Source organism: Muscardinus avellanarius, assembly GCF_963383645.1.
Source record: "Muscardinus avellanarius genome assembly, chromosome: 11".
NCBI lineage: Eukaryota > Metazoa > Chordata > Mammalia > Rodentia > Gliridae > Muscardinus > Muscardinus avellanarius.
This window is the reverse complement of record NC_137797.1, coordinates 14690403-14711228: the sequence shown is the minus strand read 5'-3', so window position 1 is coordinate 14711228 and position 20826 is coordinate 14690403. Positions and strand designations below refer to the sequence as shown.

General features: G+C 44.7%; 1 protein-coding gene across 3 annotated transcripts in view; it reads right to left on the bottom strand.

Annotated features, from left to right (window-relative positions):
* The window catches only part of LARGE1 (LARGE xylosyl- and glucuronyltransferase 1), a gene marked incomplete at both ends in the record, with an annotated part of 407629 nt that overhangs the window by 273449 nt on the left and 113354 nt on the right, over positions 1-20826 (bottom strand). For all 3 annotated transcript variants that reach the window (XM_080706528.1, XM_080706526.1, XM_080706527.1), the window contains one exon: positions 9761-9843. In XM_080706528.1, the coding sequence (XP_080562654.1) occupies positions 9761-9843 (83 nt within the window). The remainder of the gene's footprint in view (positions 1-9760; positions 9844-20826) is intronic.

Genomic DNA, 20826 nt, shown 5'->3' with positions numbered 1-20826 from the left:
TTCAGCTATTAGTGAAACCCTGCTTTAAAGTAAAGAGTAATAATAATTTAAAAAAAAAACAGGCTATGGGATGTAGCTTGGAGGTAAAATGCTTCTGGGTTCAAACCCTAGTACCACCACCAACAACAACAACAAAAAAGAATGAATTATTGATATAGGCCACATCATGGATGAACCTTGAAAATAGTATGCTAAGCAAAAGAAGTGAATCAAAATCACCAAGTAATATATGATTACACCTGAATGAAATGCCCAGAAGGGAAAATCTATACAGACAGAAAGTGAATGAGTGGCTGGTAGGAGATGGAGAAGGTAGAAGTCTAATTGTTTGATAATGGAAATAGCGGTACAAATTTGTGAATTTACTAAATACTACTGAGGTTTATACTTCTAAAAAGCATGTACGATAATGTTTGGATATATTTTCGAATGTATTTAATTGTCTGAGATGAGGACAGTGTGTCTGCGTCTGCTCTGTCATCTGTTTTGGGGCTTTCTCCCGGAGGGCCTTGTCCTGTGCAGCACAGAGCTTGCTCAGGTGGGAAGGCCTGAGGTGCCCAGGCTGGGCACTCATCAGGAGATAAGCCTGACTCCTAAAGACCTAAGAGATGGCCTGGTTGTGGCCATCGTTAAAAAGGCAGCCTAGAACCCAAAACTAACAGAAATAAAGGAGACCATTCCATTTTCTCAATGTGTGATTAATGAGTCTTAGTTCACACTTGGTTCCTAATTCAGGAAGGTAAGAGATAATATTAGTAACACAGCACTACAATTTACAAAATCAGCCTATAGCAATGAGCCTGTGTTCTTTCCTCTTTTGCTCAAAGGGAGATCAGCACCTGTTAGAAGCTAAGGGCATTTTTACACCAAAATCAACTTAATACACACTCATTTAGACAGAATAATTTTTAACATATGATTCAAAGCTCCTTAGTAGTATATCTGTATCCCATCTAAAACAGTCTTGTGTGCAGGTGACCAACTATAAATGCATTTGTGGGAGCACTGTCATAGGCCCAGGAGAAGAGGCTTCTTCATGACATGTGCTGACATCTTATTGTTCTGCAGGCCCCACCGAGACGGCCAAGGTTCCGGTGTCTGAGAGACTATTGTACACGTAACTGTGCTCCTCCAACACAACACACCACACCTGTATACAGAGAAGGAAGCCAGCGTCCATCTTCAGCAGAACCAGCAGCCTTCACTCCTAATGAGTAATGCTCCTGCTGCCTCTGTCTCCTTAACCGCTCCGCTGTTCCAGGTTGGAATCCAATAAATATGGTGCTACAAAGAGGCACTGATGATTAAAGCGCTACTTTTCACCTGCCTTTCCCTTTCTTTTTTTTTTTTTTTTTTTTTTGTCAGGAATGTATGACAGGCCCCAGAAGGCAATCTGGGGTCTGTTTATATTAAAATACACAAGACCATGGGAACCGCGATCATCTTTAATTATGAAGTTCACAATGTGATGGCAATTTGAGGAAAAGAAAGGGCTGGTGATGGCAAATTGAATGTTCAGTGAATCTGTGACACTTAAGAGATTTAATAGAACACATTTCAGAAAATCACTGCGGCTGGATGAGGGCTTTTCAGTGCAAGTTGTTGGTCTGAGGGAGGTCAAGCGGACTTGATAATATGGCGAGATTCAAGAACAAATCAGTAAATCTCTCCACGGGAAGAAGAACAGAACTACTTTCTAGAAAAACCCAAAGGTCTCGTGGCAGAGCAAAAGTGGCAGGAGTCTGGGAGTTGTCAGAGCCAAGGTCAGATTCCCAGACCAGCACTGACTCACTGTGACCTTGAATGAGCTATGCTGAGGCTTAATTCCCCCCACCCACTTATGGGGACAGTAGCATCCACCACATTGGGTTGGGATGATGTTCAAGTGCACTGCCTCACTTGAAGCTCAACAGCTGAACTGAAATGCAAAAATGAGTTCTCTTTGGTTTCACATTTACAAGCATGACCAAAGAACACAGATCTCTTGCCTGTTCAAAGACACAACTAGACCACACTATCTTCTTAAGGCTTACTAGAAACACTGATGCTCAGGCCTTAAAAGCAATTATGTAGCTGCACGACGGTGCATGCCTGTAACCCAATACTTGGGAGGCTGAGATAGGAGGATGTCAGATTTGAGGAAAGCCTCAGCAACATAGCAAGACTCTCAGTACCTAGTAAGACCTATTTTCAAAGCAAAAATAAAATGTAAAGGCCTGGGAGTGTAATTCATGGATAGAATAACCCTGGCCCCAATCACTAGTACCATAAAAACAAACAAAAACAACTTCATGAATCCTGTACTTAGCACCTCATATCAAATATCTAGAAGAAAGATGACAATGGGAATTCCAGCGATGATAACAACATCTATACTGCCACCCAACATGATGATTAAAACTAAGAAATTAGAATAACGATACTTAAAATGGTAACATCATTCTGGGAAGAGCTTGGACTCTTAACATAGATGAATTGGGCACACACCTGGCACGGCCAACACTCTTTTTGAGGTTGGGCCATTCCCTCATATCTTGGTCTTCAGATGCACTCTCTGTAAAGTGGGAGAAAAATCATGCCCTCCCCAATGAGACATTGAAAGATCCAGAACATTAATAACCACAAAACACGCCAGACAGAACCTGATGTAGAGTGAGAGGCACATTAGTATTTCTTAGACAAGTGAAAAGCAAAATAATTTTTCCATATTCAAAACAGGCCTCTATGGCAGGTCGGGGGAATGAGCCCAAGCTCCAAGAAGCAAGTTACTTACTTGCCTAGGTCACCAGCACCCACAGGGCATGAGCAGAGCCTGCACCCAGGTCTGTCTCCTCCACATAGCCAACAGCTGTGCCCCTGCTTCCCCGCCTAGACAGCACCTCTACCGAGCCCACACTGGAATAATCAATTGAAGAAGTAGAGGCACATACCAGCCACAGGGCCGCAGATAGGCTCTTTTATCGTCTATAATTTTCAGGAGCATCAGGGAAGTTTGTAAAAACAACAATAATAAAAAGTATTTGATATACAAAGTTAGGGAAAGGACCATTTTCATCCTGTCAACAGGAATGCAAAGCTGGAGAGTTATCCAGGCAAACAAAACATTAAATTTTTACAAGTTGATTCACTCTTCTGCTAGGAGGTAAACACTTTAGTTACTAAATAAATATTTCTTTACTCTGCTTAGTAAGTGCTGGGTTTCCTTGAAGAGCAACAGTATTCCCCAGTTGATTCATCATTAGTATTAGAGTTACAGGCATCCTCCAAATTTTTCTTTGAGTATCCTTCAATCGAGGTGACATGGACATTATTATGATATTTTCTACTGAGTAATGAACCTTTATAGCAACATGTACTCTGTATCCATTTTTTCATCTTTCTTCTTCACAGAGGCTGCATAATGACAGGACCAAAAACATATATAACAGAGAAAACAAAAACAAGGTCATCTTTTATATTCCCCAACACACTGGCACTAGTTTCAATTGTTAAATCTTCCTAGTTAAGCCAGGTGTGGTGGTGCACACTTAAAATCCCAGCATTTGGGAGGCTGAAACAGGAAAATCACAGTTCACGGACAGCCTCGGCTACTTAGTGAGGCCCTCTGCAACTCAGTGAAGCCCTGTTTCAAAATAAAGAATAAAAAATAGGGCTGGGGTGTATCTCAGAGGTAGAATGCCCCTGAGTTCCATCCCCAGTACTGCAAAAACAATAAAAACAAAAAATTCTAAGTCTTTCGTTATAAATGGGTATATGCATACTAGTATATTGGAATACATACTAAGCATTCCAATCTGAATTATACTTTCACTTATTTATATCATAAGCACTGCTCAATGTTAAGGCTATTTATAAAGTGTAGTGAGTACATGCTTTATTTTAAGAATATGTTCAATTATTCTAATTATTTTATGTATTTCCAAGTTTTATAATTATGAACAATATTTTCTTATACTTTATCTATAGTTTCGGTCATCCTTTTAGGACAGACTCGCTAATGTAGTCGTGCAGGGCTAAGGTCTCTGATGTATACTAGAACATTTCTTTCCCAAAATCTAAAGCAATGTTCAGTGCCGCATCAGTGTAACGGTGCTCGTAGCACTCTCTGACTGTCTTTTACAGTAGATTGTGCTCATGTCACCCAGCATACTGCAGAAGGGAACTTGACATGATGTAAGAAAGTGAGCCCTAAATAAAAATCTTGCCTGGAAAATAAATCTAATTATTATAATTAACAGCGAAAGCCAAAAGAAGCATCCCGTGCCACTACTCTTATGTTGCTCTTAACATTAGAAAGGTGCTTCGTTTGGCAACGTATTTCATAATCAGGACTTAGTTAATCCCCATCACGTGCTTGGGAGGCAATGGAGCTATTTATAGCTGGACTTCCTGAGATGAAAGTCTTTCAAACGTCCTTTTGTTTTGATATCCCAACTCATCACCAGCACATCAACTCACAGAATCATTCTTATTCCCACAATTTCAGGGAGGGGGGGACTTCAGTGGTCATTTGATCCAAGATCAAGTAGTCATTGACATACACTAGGAACTGGTTTTCTTCTCATGAAAGCATGGCACTCCATCAGCAGCTGAAGGTAAAACTGCTGCTCTTACATTTCACATCTTTGTGCTACACAGTGATTGTAGGAGTAAAAGTTTATACTCAACAGGATTCTTATGACTTCAACAACTACTGGATTATGGGATTCAGAGCTAAAGCAACAGGAATAAAATTTATACTCAACATCACACGTTTTCATGATCTTAAAATTGTTCCTCATTGAGAAATAGCATCATTGAATATCTATAATCATGCAAATTCCTTTTTTTTTTTCCTAAAAGAGTGGGCTTTTTGTTTCTATCAGGGAGGGACTGGCGTTCTTTAATGGAGATGAGCAATGAGTACACACGAGCTTCATCTAACTCAGCGTTCAGCCTACACAGAGCCTGGTTGCAAGCAGTGCATGAAGGCTGCTGTGGAGACCCAGGAGTCTTGGAAAGTGTAGAGAGGCTCTGGCTCTGGCCCTGTAGGAAGGGCATGTCACCTTGAATCAAAAAATCATGAGGTCAAGTCCTATTTGGTCACTCATTCTTTGGTGGCACTGTGGATTAAACCGAGGGGAATCTTGCTCTCAGCTACAACCCCAGCCTCTGTCCCTCCTGTCTCAGCCTCCCAAGGAACTTGCATGACAGTCATATGCACCACTGGGTTCCCATTTGGCTCTACTTTACTTGACTGATGTAAAACTGAAATCGCAGTTCAGGTGGACAGAGTTAGGAGGAACGGCAGAGCCCGTGTCCTTAGCTGGCACTGTTATATCTGGTATAGGTCACTCTGTTGCTCCCTTCTCCCACTCTCTTCTACACTCCAGGGGGTGGGGGTGGGGGGTGGAATTCAATATCCTGTCAGCTGGCCAGATAACCTGAAATACATGAGCGAGGTCCAGGACACAAGCCACACAGGTGAGGTCAGTAATAAGCAAATGGTATGACACACCAAATAAGTTTTGGAGTAAATGGGTTTAGAGGAAAAGCTAACTGAGAGGAACGGAAAGATCCTTAAAGTCCCTCAGACATAGAGTGGCAATTTTGAATATGAAAATGAGCAAAGCCTGGGCTGGGAATATCAGTTAAGTGATTCAATGAATATCCTAAGAGATTCCCCCAGACTCATTTTCTAATCAAGTGAACATTTACTGAGCACAAAATATATAGCAGGGAGATTACAAAGATACTAGAGACGCAGAAAAATAAGGCACGGCACAGTTTCTCCTCCCAGGAGGCCTAAATTCTGCTACATATCATGGATAGAGACAAATCTAATAATACGGTAGAAAGATGCACAGGTATTGTGGGCTGGTAGGAGAGGAGCTAAAACCCAGGCTGAGGGTGGGCTTCCAATTGGAACTGATGCCCATGCGAAGTGTTATAGGGTAAGAGGGTGTTAGGGTTTGGATCTGGGATGTTCCCAAAGGCTCACATGTTGCAGTCTTGGTCTTCAATGAAGCAATGTTCAGAGATGGGGCTCTTGGGAAATGACTGGGTCATGAAGGCTTTGACCTGGTCAGTAGAATGATCCACTGATGGATTATTAATTTCATGGAATCACTGAAATTTGAGAGATGGTAGGACTAGATGATGGGAAAAAATAGGTTACTGAAGGGCATGCCCTGGAAGGGTTTATCTGACCCTGGTTCCCTTTTTTCTCTTTTTCTTCCTCTATTCTCCTTCCCTCTCTCCTGGTCTGTCTCTCTTCCTCCTCCTCCTCCTCCTCCTCCTCCTCCTCCTCCTCCTCCTCCTCCTCCTCCTCTTCCTCCTCCTCCTTCTTTCTTCTCTTTCTCTCTCTCTCTCTCTCTCTCTCTCTCTCTCTCTCTCTCTCTCCTCCCCCTTCCCCTGGTCCCTCTTTCTCCCCCCTCCTCCTTCTTCTCCTTCCTCTTCCTCTCCTTCTTCCCCTCCTCCTCCTCCTCCTCCTCCTCTTCCTCCTCCTTCCTTCCCTCCCTCCCTCTCTCCCTCTCTCTCTCTCTCTCTCTCTCTCTCTCTCTCTCTCTCTCTCTCTCTCCTCCCCCTTCCCCTGGTCCCTCTTTCTCCCTCCTCCTCCTCCTCCTCCTCTTCCTCCTCCTCCTCCTCCTCCTCCTCCTCCTCTTCCTCCTCCTCCTCCTCTTCCTCTTCTTCTTCTTCTTCTTCTTCTTCTTCTTCTTCTTTTCTTCTTCTTCTTCTTCTTCCTCTCTCTCTCTCTCTCTCTCTCTCTCTCTCTCTCTCTCCTCCCCCTTCCTCTGGTCCCTCTTTCTCTTCCTCCTCCTCCTCCTCCTCCTCCTCCTCCTCCTCCTCCTCTTCTTCTTCTTCTTCTTCTTCTTCTTCTTCTTCTTCTTCTTCTTCTTCTTCTTCTCTCTCTCTCTCTCTCTCTCTCTCTCTCTCTCTCTCTCCTCCCCCTTCCCCTGGTCCCTCTTTCTCCCCCCTCCTCCTTCTTCTCCTTCCTCTTCCTCTCCTTCTTCCCCTCCTCCTCCTCCTCCTCCTCCTCTTCCTCCTCCTTCCTTCCCTCCCTCCCTCTCTCTCTCTCTCTCTCTCTCCTCCCCCTTCCTCTGGTCCCTCTTTCTCTCCCTCCTCCTCCTCCTCCTCCTCCTCCTCCCCTTCTTCTTCTTCTTCTTCTTCTTCTTCTTCTTCTTCTTCTTCTTCTTCTTCTTCTCTCTCTCTCTCTCTCTCTCTCTCTCTCTCCCCCCCCCCACCTCCCTACCTCCCTACCTCCATTCCTGGCTGCCAGGAGCTGACCATCTTTCCTCTGCCATGACCTTCCATCATGATGTTCACATCATCACAGGCAGAGAAGCAATGGAGTCAGACAACCATGGATGGGAACTTCAGAAACCATGATCCAAAATAAATATTTCCTCTTCCAAGTTGTTTATCTCCTGTATTTTATTATAGAAATACAAGGCTGATGAACACAGAGGGCATCTGCCAGTTTGAGAGTAGGGGAAGAAGTAGACTTCAAAACAAAGAAAGGAGAGAAAATACCGTGGGATCATCAGAGCCCCACAGTCGGTGTGGCATGGCAAAGAGGCTCCATTGCCTTTCACTGACAAGCAGAAGCAACTCAAAAGTTGGAAGAGGGCAGGATTGCCTCTCAGAAATATCATCCTGGTGAGAGAGGAGATGGATCTTGAGAGAAGAAACCCAGGAGGTAGAGAGGACATGCAGGGCTTGGAAAATAGATAATCAAGGACCATGCCAGCTACAGTGGGAAGGAGAACAAGGCTCAGAACTGAAAGAAATACAAGGAAGACTGGGAGGCATGATGAGAGAAGGGGGTAACAGAGAGAAGGCAGGACCAAAGATGAAGACCAGTTTCTTCCATGTTGGTGGGTCTTGGTGTCCACTCTTTCTGCCATCTCTGGTTATGCTACCAACAGTTGGATTCAGGTCTAGAACTTTACCCTGATCTTTGGTTAGATAAACTCAAAGTGCTTTTCATGGGTTACAGTCTGTTTAGAACCTTCTGGGTCCCCACTCTGGCACATGATACATTTATGGACTGCTGGCTACAGCTCTGAATGAGCTTCATCCAAACCCTTGGTGAGAAGTTAGCACAGAACCAAGGGTATCGGCTGGAAATGCAGACTCGATTCTGGATGGGACCCTGAGGGTGTCTACATATTAACCAAAATAGTGAGAAGACAATGAAAGTCCCAGGAGAAAGCAAAAGCAAATGGTGGAAGTTTCACTTAGAGAAGAAATAACTCCTGAGAGGCATTTCTGCTTACAGGTAGAAGAGAGAATTCTTCCACTGGTTTCATGGGGTGATCTACTAGGGCCAATAGCTATCATCTATGGGGAGAGGGTTTCAGTTTATAGAAGGTAGAATTTTATTTATTTATGTACTTATTTGCTTATCTATTTATGTATTCATTTATTGGACCCAGGTGTGTTCTACCTCTGAGCTACAACTCCAGTCCTATTTTATTTTTTATTTTAGAACTGAGTCTCGTTAAATTGCAAAGGCTGGCTTCCAACCCATGTCCTCTTGTCTCTTCTGCCCAAGTGATGGGAGGACACCCAGCTAGGATTTCTTTCTTTTCTTTTTTTCCCCCCCCAGAACTAGGGGTTGAACCCAGGGGCATTCTACTTCCAAGCTATACCCAGAGTGCTATTTTTTCATACTTTATTTTGAAACAGGGTCTAAGTTGTGGAAAGCCTCATTAGGTTGCTGAGGCTGGCTGCAGAGCTGAAATCCTCCAGTCTCAGCCTCCCATGTATTGGGATTACATGCATGCTCCACTATACCCTGCTCAGTGAGGATTCCTTATCAATTTAGAAATGCTTGGGGTAGGAGAAACCATAGGAATAGAGAATGGAACATGTATTGGATTTTGTAGCTGTCATAACAAAATACCACAGACCAGCTGGCAGAAACAATAGAAATGTTTATTGCCCACAGTTTTGGAGATCAGGCACTGGAGATATTTTAAGGCTTCTGTCCTTGCTTGCACATGGCCGTCTTCTCAGTGTGGGTTCACATGGTCTTCCCAGAACACAGGCTTGTGTCATAATCTCTTTTTTCTAGCAGGTACCACTGGTCATATTGTATGAGGGCACACACTCATAACTCTATTTTGTTTTAGGTTTTCTGATACTGGTGATTGAACCCAAAAGAGTTCTATTCCTGAGCTCCACTCCCAGCCCTTTTTATTTTTAGTTTCAATCAGGGTCTCACTGACTTGCTGAGGATCTTAGAGCTAAGTTACTGAAACTGACCTGGAACCTGAGATCATTCTGTCTCAGCATCCTAAGTACTGAGACTGCAGGCATGTGGTACCAGGCCCAGCCACTCCATTGTAATTTAATCAGCACTTTAAGGCCTTATCTCCAAACATCATTATCTTTTCTAGTAACACACAGTAGCATTTTAAAATATAAATTTTGTGGAAACACAATGCAGCCCGCCACCCAACCTGTCAACAAGGATGTATAAAAAGAGAGATCTTGTGTAGAAGTTATCAGAAACTGATGTAGAAATTGTTGCATCTAATCAGGGTGTGCTTGAAGGTCCCTTTAGGTCTGAGAGCTACAATTCTAAACACAAAAAGACAACACATACTTGCCACTTACCAAATATTAGTAACACAATAACATCCCCATGATTTTGGACAAAAATTATATTTTTATGGTAGCTTGAATAATGTGTTAAAATTTTTCCACTTATTTAGCCTTTCCTCCAAGAAAATGTGCAGGCCACCGGGGCTATGAATGAAAAGGATGCTCTTACCTGTGAAAGAGGACAGACTTGACCAAGGTGACCACATCCCGGCTGGCATTATACCCGGCGCAGACGATGGCAACATGGATTGTCTAAAAGTAGAAAAAAACCGGATGAGCAGTCAGGCAGACAGAGGAAGCCTGTCCTGGGGTTGCAGACCCACAAAAAAGAAAAATGGCCTTTATTTCTTGTTGAGATCATTAGAAACAAAAGGGGCACCATCTGTGGCTGTGGAGAATAACTCAAGACAGTTGTATTAAAGCCTTTTTAATCGGTTTATGGAGCTATCATCATTTGGAAGCCATTATGGCTTTTTTCAATTACATTTCGGGGACGAGAGAAATGGTGATTGGTTCAAATGGGCAAACACAGAGTCCCCTGCCCCCAAGCAGAGGGACAGCGACAATTGGTGAAATAGAGGAAGAAGAAAGGATGGGTTGACGCTCAAGGATGTCAGACTGAGGAGACGCGGCAGAGTTTAGGAATCTCTCATGAGACGTCTTAGGGTAGGGTCAATGGGACGGAGAGACCAGTGGCCACCTCTGAACTCTCTGAGTTCTCATTCAAGGGACTAAGGGCTGGCAGAACTAAAGGCAACCTCACTGGTCGACTCATTTGAGCAGCTGGGAACATGGACTGCAGACAAGATCCCTGGCCCTGACCTTCAGCCCAGGGTAGTCAGGCTGAAAGCACAGGGAGTGTGACCGCTCTCTTCCAGGATGGAAGGAAGGAGTGGGGTGGAGGTTGGAGGTCAAGAGCAGAACCCAGGGCACAGCATAGTGCATTCCAAACACAGCAAAAATCATCCTGGGGACCTACACTTTGTAGGTGGGGTGCCTGGGTGTGCCAGGGGCTGGATTCTAAGTGACACAGATACTCTTTGCACTCTCGAAGCTATGAAGCGAGTTTACACCCCCACATTCACTACTCCTTGTTGCAAGTACCTCGTCTGTGGAGTTCCTGCTCCACCCCAAATCATCTTGCTCTGACCTCATACTGTCTGGCGGCCAGGATACTTAAATACTTTGTTGGAAGATTCTCATAGGGAGCACTTGGTCGCTCTATTTCTAAGACTCAGGACAAGTGGAAATGTCTGACAACATCCCAGTTGTCATTATTAATGTCTGACAACATCCCAGTTGTCATTATTTGATGGGGGAGGGCTTTGCAGAGGCCACAGATGCTGCTAAATATCGTACAGTGCGTGGGACGGCCCCCCAAAAAAGAACTGTCCTGCCTCATAGGACAAGGGCGCCTTGGTTAGGAAACCACTGTAAGAAGAAAAGGGGTAGAGGAGATCCAGAGCTTCTGGATTCTACCATTACCTTTGCTTTGCTAAGTGTAATTTATTCATGTTTTAATTTTCCCACCTGTACAACGAAGGCATCATCACTTATCTCTGGATAATATCTCCAAAAGCCTCAGGATGAAAGATTGCCATGTGAGGCAAGCGCCACCGTTTAAATCATGAAGGAAATGAACAGAAAGTCATCTGCACGCCGGGAGACGGACCCAGGATGGGGACGGGGGTGGGAAAAACAGGCACAATCAGGCTCTTCTGAATCACAAATATTTAAACATGCAGCCTCCGAGATCTCAAACTTTGTCTTGGCTTCAGGGTTCAGGGACTTTTTTAAATGGGCCCATTAAATGTAAGCGCAAGCGTGCACATTCTCAAACATTTTACATAATTTTCCAATCTCTTTAGTTTCATCCAATACACCTGCCACCATGAATAAATTCATCACCGGGAGCTGGAGCAGCAGGGCCCTGCTACCTAGGAAAGGAGAAAATCAGAGCGTCAGACAAAACGCTCTGGGAAGGGCTTTGGATGCTCCTGCATTTTGCAGGTGCAGAAATGAGCAATGAGAGGGGGCGAAGGGGCTGGGGTAGGATGGAGAGAGCAGGTGACAGGGATAAATGTTCCATGAAAGAGCAGGGTTATTGTCATGGTAACTTTCGAGTTTGAAGCTATAAAGTCTAGGTTTGTAAGTTTCTCAATGTGGTAGATTAAGTATGGCCTTAAGGGCCAGGGTCTTTTTCCTCTAAAAGGGAGGGGTCCAAATGTCAGATTCTTTGACCAGGGGCCTCTCACTACTACTTCCTTTCTCTTCTCTCAGAGAGAAGACAGAAGATTGCAAATCGAAGATTCATTTTTGAAGCTGGACATGGTGGCACATGCCTGTAACCCCAGTACTTGGGAGGTTGAGACAGGAGGACTGCAGTTCTGAAGCCAGTCTCAGCAACTTAGCTAGGCCCTCAGCAACTTAGTGTGACTCTGATCCAGTAAGAAGAAGGAGGAAGAGAAAGAGGGGAGGAGGAGGAGGAGGAGGAGGAGGAGGAGGAGGAGGAGGAGGAGGAGAAGGAAGAAGAGGCTGGTATATAGCTCAGAGGCTGAATGGCCCTGAGTTCAGTCCTTGTCTGTCTGTCTGTCTGTCTGTCTCTACACACACACACACACACACACACACACACACACACGCACGCACCATCTTTGTTTCCCACAAAGTCTAAATGGTTCATTTGCCCTCCAAATAGACTCTCTATCCTTCTCAAATTTGTTCTGTACTCTCAGAGGATGTCCTTCATAGACCAAATTAGCCAGGGTATTTGCTGTATTTCTGGTTGAATGTGGTCAATGAAAGACACCCAAAGGATCCAAGGAATGAGCTTCTCAGCACTCATTAGGCTATAAACCACCTCATAGCTCCTGGAGGATCTCACACTGCCTCCTGCCTCCCCACCTTCAGACCCTGGCTCTTTTTTTTTTAAATTTTATTGGTGCATTATATTCATACATCATATTGGGGTAAAAAACTTGTGTGTACAGACATGCACACATCACTGATTTAACCCCAACCCAATTCCCACCCCATTCCCTCTCCTTCCCTCCCTCCCTTGCTCGGCTTGGTGGTTGACTTCGATATGTTTAAGTACATTGTGTGTTTTAGAGATTTTCCTCTTCCCCCCTCCTTTCTCCTCCTTTAGGTTGTCTTGTTTGCTCCTCCATAGGATTTCCTTTTTCATTTAGAGTTCCTCCTATGACCCATTTCTCCCTAACTCTCACATATTAGGGAAAGCATCTGATTTCTTATTTTTTGTGACTGACTAATCTCACTTAACATATGGAACTGCAGACCCTGGCTCTTAGCAACTCTTTCCAACAAGTACAAGGACCTCTGTGGGTTGGCTCCTCTTATGGCCCCCACCTTCAGCTGGCTCTACATTCAACTCCTTTTTTTGTCATCCCCAGAGAGCAGGACCTATGTCCTGCCAGCTTGGAGCAGCGCCAAGGACCTGCCTCAGCAGAATATTGGGGCTAGAGTCTTGGAGAAGAGCACAAGGTACTGTTAGCATCTGTGGGCATCTGATCCCAGAGGGGTGCTAATATAAAGCTGAGATTGACCAATTTTATTTCAAAACTTGAAGACGTCTTACTAAGTTCTTAGAGTCATGGGCCACAAAGTCTCTTTGTGAGGAAATCCTTCGGCTTCCATTCACTTCCTCCTGTAGTCCTGGACATGGTCCTCAGCACACCTTGAATTTCATCAAGCTGCACCTGAGGACGCTGGTGAGGTAGCATCAGAGCTGGGAACCAGGATTCTTCTCTGACACCACAGGGCCCAGAAGTGACCAATAGGTAAGAACCCTTAGGAAGGGTTCCCAATGCCAATGCTTTTGGTATCTCTGGTGTGCTAGGATTGTGCTGGGATCAGAGTATATAAAGGTAAACTTGACAGTCCCTGTCCTCTGGAGTCAAGTGCAGAGGCAGAGTGAGAGCTAACCAGCAGATGCCCCTGCACATGGGGGGGGCACTCCTATATGACAAAGCTCAGTATAGGCATCCCAGGTCAGCGGACATCAGGGGACCAAAGAAGGCAGGAACAGCACCTGGGGGAGGGGACATTCCAGCGGTCAGGCCAGAGCGACCCCACACAGGTGACGTGCAAGGCCTGTTCAGATTTGTGACTGTGCTTACTGGTTTCGTGAAACCTGAGAAAGAACATCCTCTGTGCTCTGGACCTTACAGGAGAATATCCTCAGAGGGTATTTTCTCTTCAATGGCTACAGCCAAAGCATAATTATAGTCCTGGAAGAAATTTAGACCAAACTAAGGGAGGACAAGCCCTGGGAGAGGTCAGCCACACCTCGACAGCCCTGTGTCTTCACAGGAACAGGTCTCACCAGGCCTGGGACGCAATCGGGGATACTGCCTGGGGTACAACTCACTGAAGTGTCTCCTCTGGGGAGACTGAGGTAGCACGGGGGTGTGGGGGGGAAGCTACTTAAACGTGGGCTTCAGCTGTGCTATGAAAAGACAGGCTCAGCTCAGACTCCAGCCTGCAGCTGCTGACTCCCAGGAAAATGATGAAGGAGATGATGCTCGGGAGGTGCTTGGCCTCCCACGCTAGGTGGGAGATAAGGGCTTGGCAAACGTGCCTTTTATGATTTATCTGAATACACTGGTCGCGTAACGTGTCCTGGAAAGCATGCGTGCTGGCTCTGATATAGCATTCCTTGTGCATTTGGTCTCATCTGTAAAGCAGAGAGGAAGCAGCCTCCCGCTAGGCCGCTGCAAGGACTAGACAGGTAAGTGTAAGAAATCTCACCCTGAAAAGCCACACTCAGTAACGGTACTGAGTGTATAAACACGGCAGGGGCTGTGCAGCATCCTCCTGCCTTAACCTCCTCATCTGCAAAACAGGGGACACTGCACTCCAGGGATCGCTGAGTACACCCAGAGTTAGTTCTTAAATCTTAAGGATCTTAAATGCCTCCCCAAAGCTCATGTGTCACAGGCCAAGTCCCCGGTGTAGCAGAGTTCAGAGGTGGGACCTTTGGAGGTGGCTGAAATTGTAAGGACTCAGAACTCATCAGTGGTTTAGCACTGGTGGATTCAGAACCTAATGGGCCATGGGGAGGAGGTTGTACCTTGGGAGGAACTAGTTGGAGTAACTAAGCTCTTGGTGGTGTTCCCCTAAAGTTTCTGAATCTCCTTCTCTGTCTCTCTCTTTCCTGATTGAGTAGCTTTGCTCTGCCATGCACTCCCTGCCATGGTGGTGTGCCTTGCTACAGGTCCAAAGCAATGGGCCGAGTAATCATGCATTGAAACCTCTGAAACTGTGAGCCACCTTAAACCTTTCCTCCCTTTAAGTTGGTACCCTCAGGTGTTTTGTCACAATGATGGAAAACTGACTAAAATACCCAGGAATTGGCTTTCACACTCCGATGTATACAGGAGGGCTGCTTAATATAGCATTCTAGTTGGGCCACTTCCCCACTTCAGGTGCAACAAGTTCCAAGAGTGGTTGCAAACAACCTATATCCAATGCTGGCACAGCAAGTCTAGGGACCTTCCATGGAGCACCAGGGATCTATCTGAAGCAGTCTGAGTAAAAACTCTATCTGAAGCAGTCTATAGTAAAAACCCAGAGGCCAGCTATGATTATTTTGACAGAGCATGAGAGGTAGTCAAAGAATCTGTCTCCAATTCCTTTCAACTAGCCACTTTCCTTGGTTTGGAGAGGCAGTTTCCTTCCTCCAGCCACTCTCATGAGCCCTCACACCCTTGAAGAACAAAGTTTTCTTAACATGCAGATGTTCCAAAATTCATAATTGAGAAAGTGCCTAACACAAGTAGATAACAAGACTGGAGACTCATGACACTGGGGTGTCAGTGGCTGAGCGAGGGACAGCATTCAGAGCCCTGCAGGGAAACATGGCACCCTACCTCGATGACTATTAGGAGAGGTTGCTAATGTGTCATCAAGAATATCCCCACAAACATCTTGACATCTTCTCCTCTCTGAAACCATTGATCTACATCTATCTGCTCTGAGTACTGAACTACATACTCCAAGAAGACAATGATTTCAACCCTGAGAAAGCAGAATTAGAGGCCTCCTGACTTGTGGAGACCAGGGTTCAGGGACTGGGCCAGGGAATCACAGAATTAATGGGATCCAGTGTGAGACACGGAGGACCGAACCTCTGTAAGTATATGTGAGTGGCCCCTCTGCAGTCAAGGTCCAATAAGTGGAATTAGCCATCGGGACATCTTCCAGCTACTCTGCCCTGTTCCTGACTATCCCACATCCCTGGCCTGCTTCAGGACTCATTTTCTGGTCACGGAAAAAATAACAACCTAAAGAATCAGAAGCCCAATAGGTTACATGAAAAACCTCCTAAAGCATGAACCCAATTTTGAGTTGGGTCAACAGTCGTCGGCCCAAGGCACTTGGATTGTCTGAAAACAGCCTGGTTTGGATAAATCATGGCTGGCGTTTGTTACACCCTTACTTTTGTGGACTCTCAGTGATAGAGCTGATTATACACATTAACCAGATACCCAAACACTCAAAAAGTATCGAATGAGTGACTACTAAGCGCCAGACGCAATCATAAATGCTAGAGATATGGTAGTGAGCAAAAGAGGTCAAACTCCTGCCCTGCCCCCTATCAAATACAATGTTCGAGTGGGAGGGGGCAAAGAAAATAATCAGATTAACCAGTATACAGTTGGCCTTCCATATTCCTGCATTCTGTGCCTGTAGATTCAACCAACTATGGACAGGACAGAGTAAAAATCCAAAATTGCATCTATACTGAACATGTGAATACATTTTCTTATCACTATTCCTTAAAAAATATAGTACTGCAACTATTTACTACTTATCTAAAATGTTGAGATGATTTAAAGTGTAGGGGAAGATATATGTATGCCATATACAAACACAACAACATTTTATATACTACACTAGAACATCTGTGAATTCTGGTCTCCCTGGGTGGCCTTGGAATCAATCCCCTGTGGCTATGAAGGAAGGATTGTACATAAATAAGCAAAATTTAGAACACTAGATGGTGATAAATCTAAGGAGATAAATTTGACAGGGAAACATACTGTGTGTGGGTAGGTTAATATTTTTAAGTAAAGTGGTCTGGGAATTGTCTCCAAGAAGTTGATTCTGGAGTACACACCTGGGTGGATGAGGACCTGGGTCTTTGCTGTCCAGACAAGAGCAGAGGAAGAACCCGGCATTGGCATCAGGGGAGCTGGTGTATTTAAAGAAGGAGGAGGCAAGATGCCTGGAACAGAGGCCAGGAGGGGAAGAGCTGAGGGGGTGAGGCCAGAAGGGTGCAGGGCTCTCAAGCACTTGTAAGGGCTCTGCTTTCCCACGGAAACTGGCCAGGCAATGGATTCATTCAAAGTACTCAGTGACATAGCCAGGCGTGGTGGTGCACGGCCGTAATCACAGTACTCAAGATGCTTTGAGATCAGAGGACTGCAGGTTTGAGGTCAGCTTTGGCAATATGCCCTTAGGTTTTATCCCAATGCTTAAAAAAAATCCTTAGTGATCTATTTGCAGTTGGCTCCTCCAGGTAAGGAAGCTGACCGCTACATACGCGGCGGCAGGTGTGCAACCTGTGGGGAAGCTGGAAGGCTTGTGTAGTGCCACTGGGAGTGTAAAATGATGTAACTGCTATGGGGAAAATCATGACAATTCCTTAAAAAATTAAAAATGGAACTTCCATGGGAACCAGTAAATTCTGCTTCCGGGTACTTACCTGAAATGACCCAAAAGTGGAATCTAAAAGAGAGATGCACACCTGTGTTCACAGCAGCATTATGCTCTGTAGCTAAGATACAGGAAAAACAGTGATGGGTGGACAAGCATGCATGTGCACACACACACACTGGAATATCATTCAGCTTTGAAAAAGAAGAAAGTGCTACCATGTGCTACACGTAGATAAACCTTGAGAAACCTTGCAATGCAGACTAGGCCATTCACAAAGAAATAAACACACCAGGTATCTAAAGTAGTCAAATTCATGGAGATAGAAAATAGCATGATGGCTGCCAGGGATGGAGATGGAGGTGGGACAGTGTGGGGGAGGGAAGGGAGGAGTGTCTTCCATTCTCTTCTTTAATGGGTAAAGTCATAGCTTTACGAGATAAAAAAAAAAATTCCAGAGATCCATGACCTAGCATTGTGAACATAGAAAGCACTATACCAAACTGTACAATTTTTCTTTCTTTTGTGGTACTGGGGATGGGACCCAGGGGCACTGTACCTCCAAGTTACAACCCCAGCCCTATTGTTTAGTCTTTTTTATTTTTTGAAACATTTGAATTGCGAAGGCCTCACTAAGTAGCTGAGGCTGTTCTTGAACTATGATCCTTCAGTCTCCACCTCCCGAATGCTGGGATTGCAAGCGTGCGCCACCATGCCTGGCTCCGAACTGTACACTTATTAATGGTTAAGAACTGTACGCTTAATAATGGTTAAGATAGTAAAATGCATACTTTGGTGATTTATTTTAAAACATAATTAAACAAGAGAAAGACTACGATTCGTTTTTAATGCTTTTTAGCTATGTGGCCTCCAGCCTAACCTTCCCTATCTATAAAATCAGGATGAGTAAAATAATTGCATGTACTAACACATGTCAAATGTGGGGCCTGTCACCGAATCCTGCAGGATCAGGAGAGCAGATCTGATCAGCACCCTCACTGCCAGCAGCCACCTGGCTTTCAAGTTGCCCACAGCAGGCATCGCACTGGGCAAAGTGCCCTAAGCCTTCTTGTTTCTGTACTGCGCCCTGAATCGGGAAGCCTGGGTCCTTCACTCATTTGATATCCCTTCGTTTTAAGACATGCCTCTACTTTTTCTTCCTCAGTTTCCTCATCTGTAAATAAGAGGCAAAATGTGTGTCAAGTCTGAGTTTTTTTTGTTTTGTTTTTTTTTTGTTTTGTTTTTTTTACAGATTACTGGAAATGGTTTGTGTAAAGGGCTTAGAGTTCGGTACGCTGTGACTCTTAGCCATGTACCAGCAGTCGGCATTATTAATAATACTGATGATTCTGATTATGAAGACAGTTTGTAATCCAGTCCAGGTTCCGCTATCAAGCTTTTTTCCTTGCATAGCCTCAGAGCTGGGCCTGAGTGACTTTCTTATTCTTCTTCCTCCCCAGTTCACCCACCTCCCAGGTAGAAATGGGATCCTACTGCTCACATCTTTGGGGGAAAGGGGTTCAAAGGAAACTTGCAAATTCCTTGGGCTCTGCACACTGCTGACACTGTGGTTCTCTTCTGTCCATGCCAGAGTAGAAGGCACACAGGGATGAGGGCATGGGAGACACCACCATCATCATCTGAGCCATGGCAGCAACTTAGTGACTTAGGCAGAACCTTCCTTCTCTGGTTTGGTCTCATCCCCTTTCAAATGAGAGGGTAGCACCTTTATTTGCTGTTGTTATTCTCATGACACATTTTCTAAAAGAAATTTTAAAACAGAATAGAATGTACAAAACAGATCAAGGCAAGACTCAGATAAGGCCACAAATATGGCTTCTATGACCATGGCAACAGGGCCCTCCCAGGTCATCATCCTCTCCCTCACTGCCACAGTGTTGGGCCCTGTGACCAGTGAAATTCAGCAGAAGAATGGCAGGTGACTGCCATGGTTGGGTTATAAAACATGCTGTTTTTTTTTTTTTTTGCCTTCCTCTGTGTTTAAATGGTTTACTCTGGGGCAAGCTAGCTGCTGGGTCATGAAAACACTCAAGCAGTCTCAAGGAACCCAGGTGGCCAGCAATACTGCTGTACTATCGCAGATGTAGATCCCTCAACATGGGTCAGCATCAGCCTTTTGCTGATTACAATCCCTGTTGATTTATCTTCCTTCCTTCCTTCCTTCCTTCCTTCCTTCCTTCCTTCCTTCCTTCCTTCCTTCCTTCTTCTGGGGATTGAACCCAGGAGCATTCTACATCTGAGCTACACACTCAGCTCTATTTTTTTTTTTTTATTCTGAAACAGGGTCTTATTATACTGTTGAGGCTTGCCTTGAACCTGTGGTCCTCCTGTCTCAGACTCCCAAATACTGTGATTACAGGTGTATGCCACCATGCTGAGCTCTCTGCAAACATCTTAAATGCAATCTCACCAAAGAGCCAGAGTCAGGGTCTCACCTAAGCTACTTTCAGAAACTTTATGTTTCAGAAATTGTATAAGGTAACAGAGCCTTGATGTTTTAAGCCATAGTCTTGGGGCCTTGGCCTACACAGCAGTAAGTATCTAATACACACGGGGAACACACCTTGGACCTAGAGCTTCCTGAAAAATCACTGTGTGAGACATTCCCAGTATGTTCCTTCTAGCTATTACATTTCCTAATTCCAGGGCCTGACATTTAGGGAGAAAATTTCTGTGGATGGACATCCTTGAAGAGGCCCCAAAGAAGACAAATAAAGCTAATGAAATGTGAGTCCAATTGCAATAATGGTACCTTCCAAAAGCAATGTGGGATTGGGTAGACAGCTGGCAAGCCCGTCCACCGCGAGTTATTATGTAAAACCCTTAAAGATGAAGTAAGAAAAAAATTTTTTTTGAAGTAGGTCAAAATACTACAGCATTAGTTAGGGGCTCAGAAGATGTAGGTGAAGGGCCTCTGACACAATGCCATACACTCCAAACTAACAAATGCAGCCAAAATCTGAAGGTTATTATATTTTAAAAAGCTCAACTCCTTTTGAAAGGACAGCTAGAGCCTTGCTCAGACCCATAGAGGAATCGTGACCCTCGCAGGGATACAAGAGCCCTCCAGTGAAAGTGACCCCCATAACCTGGAACCTTTTGAGGTGACGTTCCTGCCAGGCACACACTACGGTAAGTATGCTCAGCAGGTGAGGGCATGAGTCCCCCAAACCCGAAATCACAGCACTTGAGTGTAGTGGTTGAAAGCACAACTCCTAGAAGTAAAGGCCTAGGTTATGTATGTATGTATGTATTAATTTTTGTGTTACTGGGGATTGAACCCAGGGATATTTTACTTCTGGGATACACCTCCAGTCCTATTTTATTTGAAACAGGATCTGCTAAGTTACTGAAGGTCACCCTTAGTTGCAAAGGCTGGCTTCAGACCTGCAATCCTCCTTATGGTAGCCTCTCAAGTACTGGGATTGCAGACACCCACCACCATGCCCAGCTGAACTACGCAAACTTTACTCACAGTAGTTGGTTAATCTATAAATGAGGAAAGAATGTTATAAGAAATAAACTATCTATTTT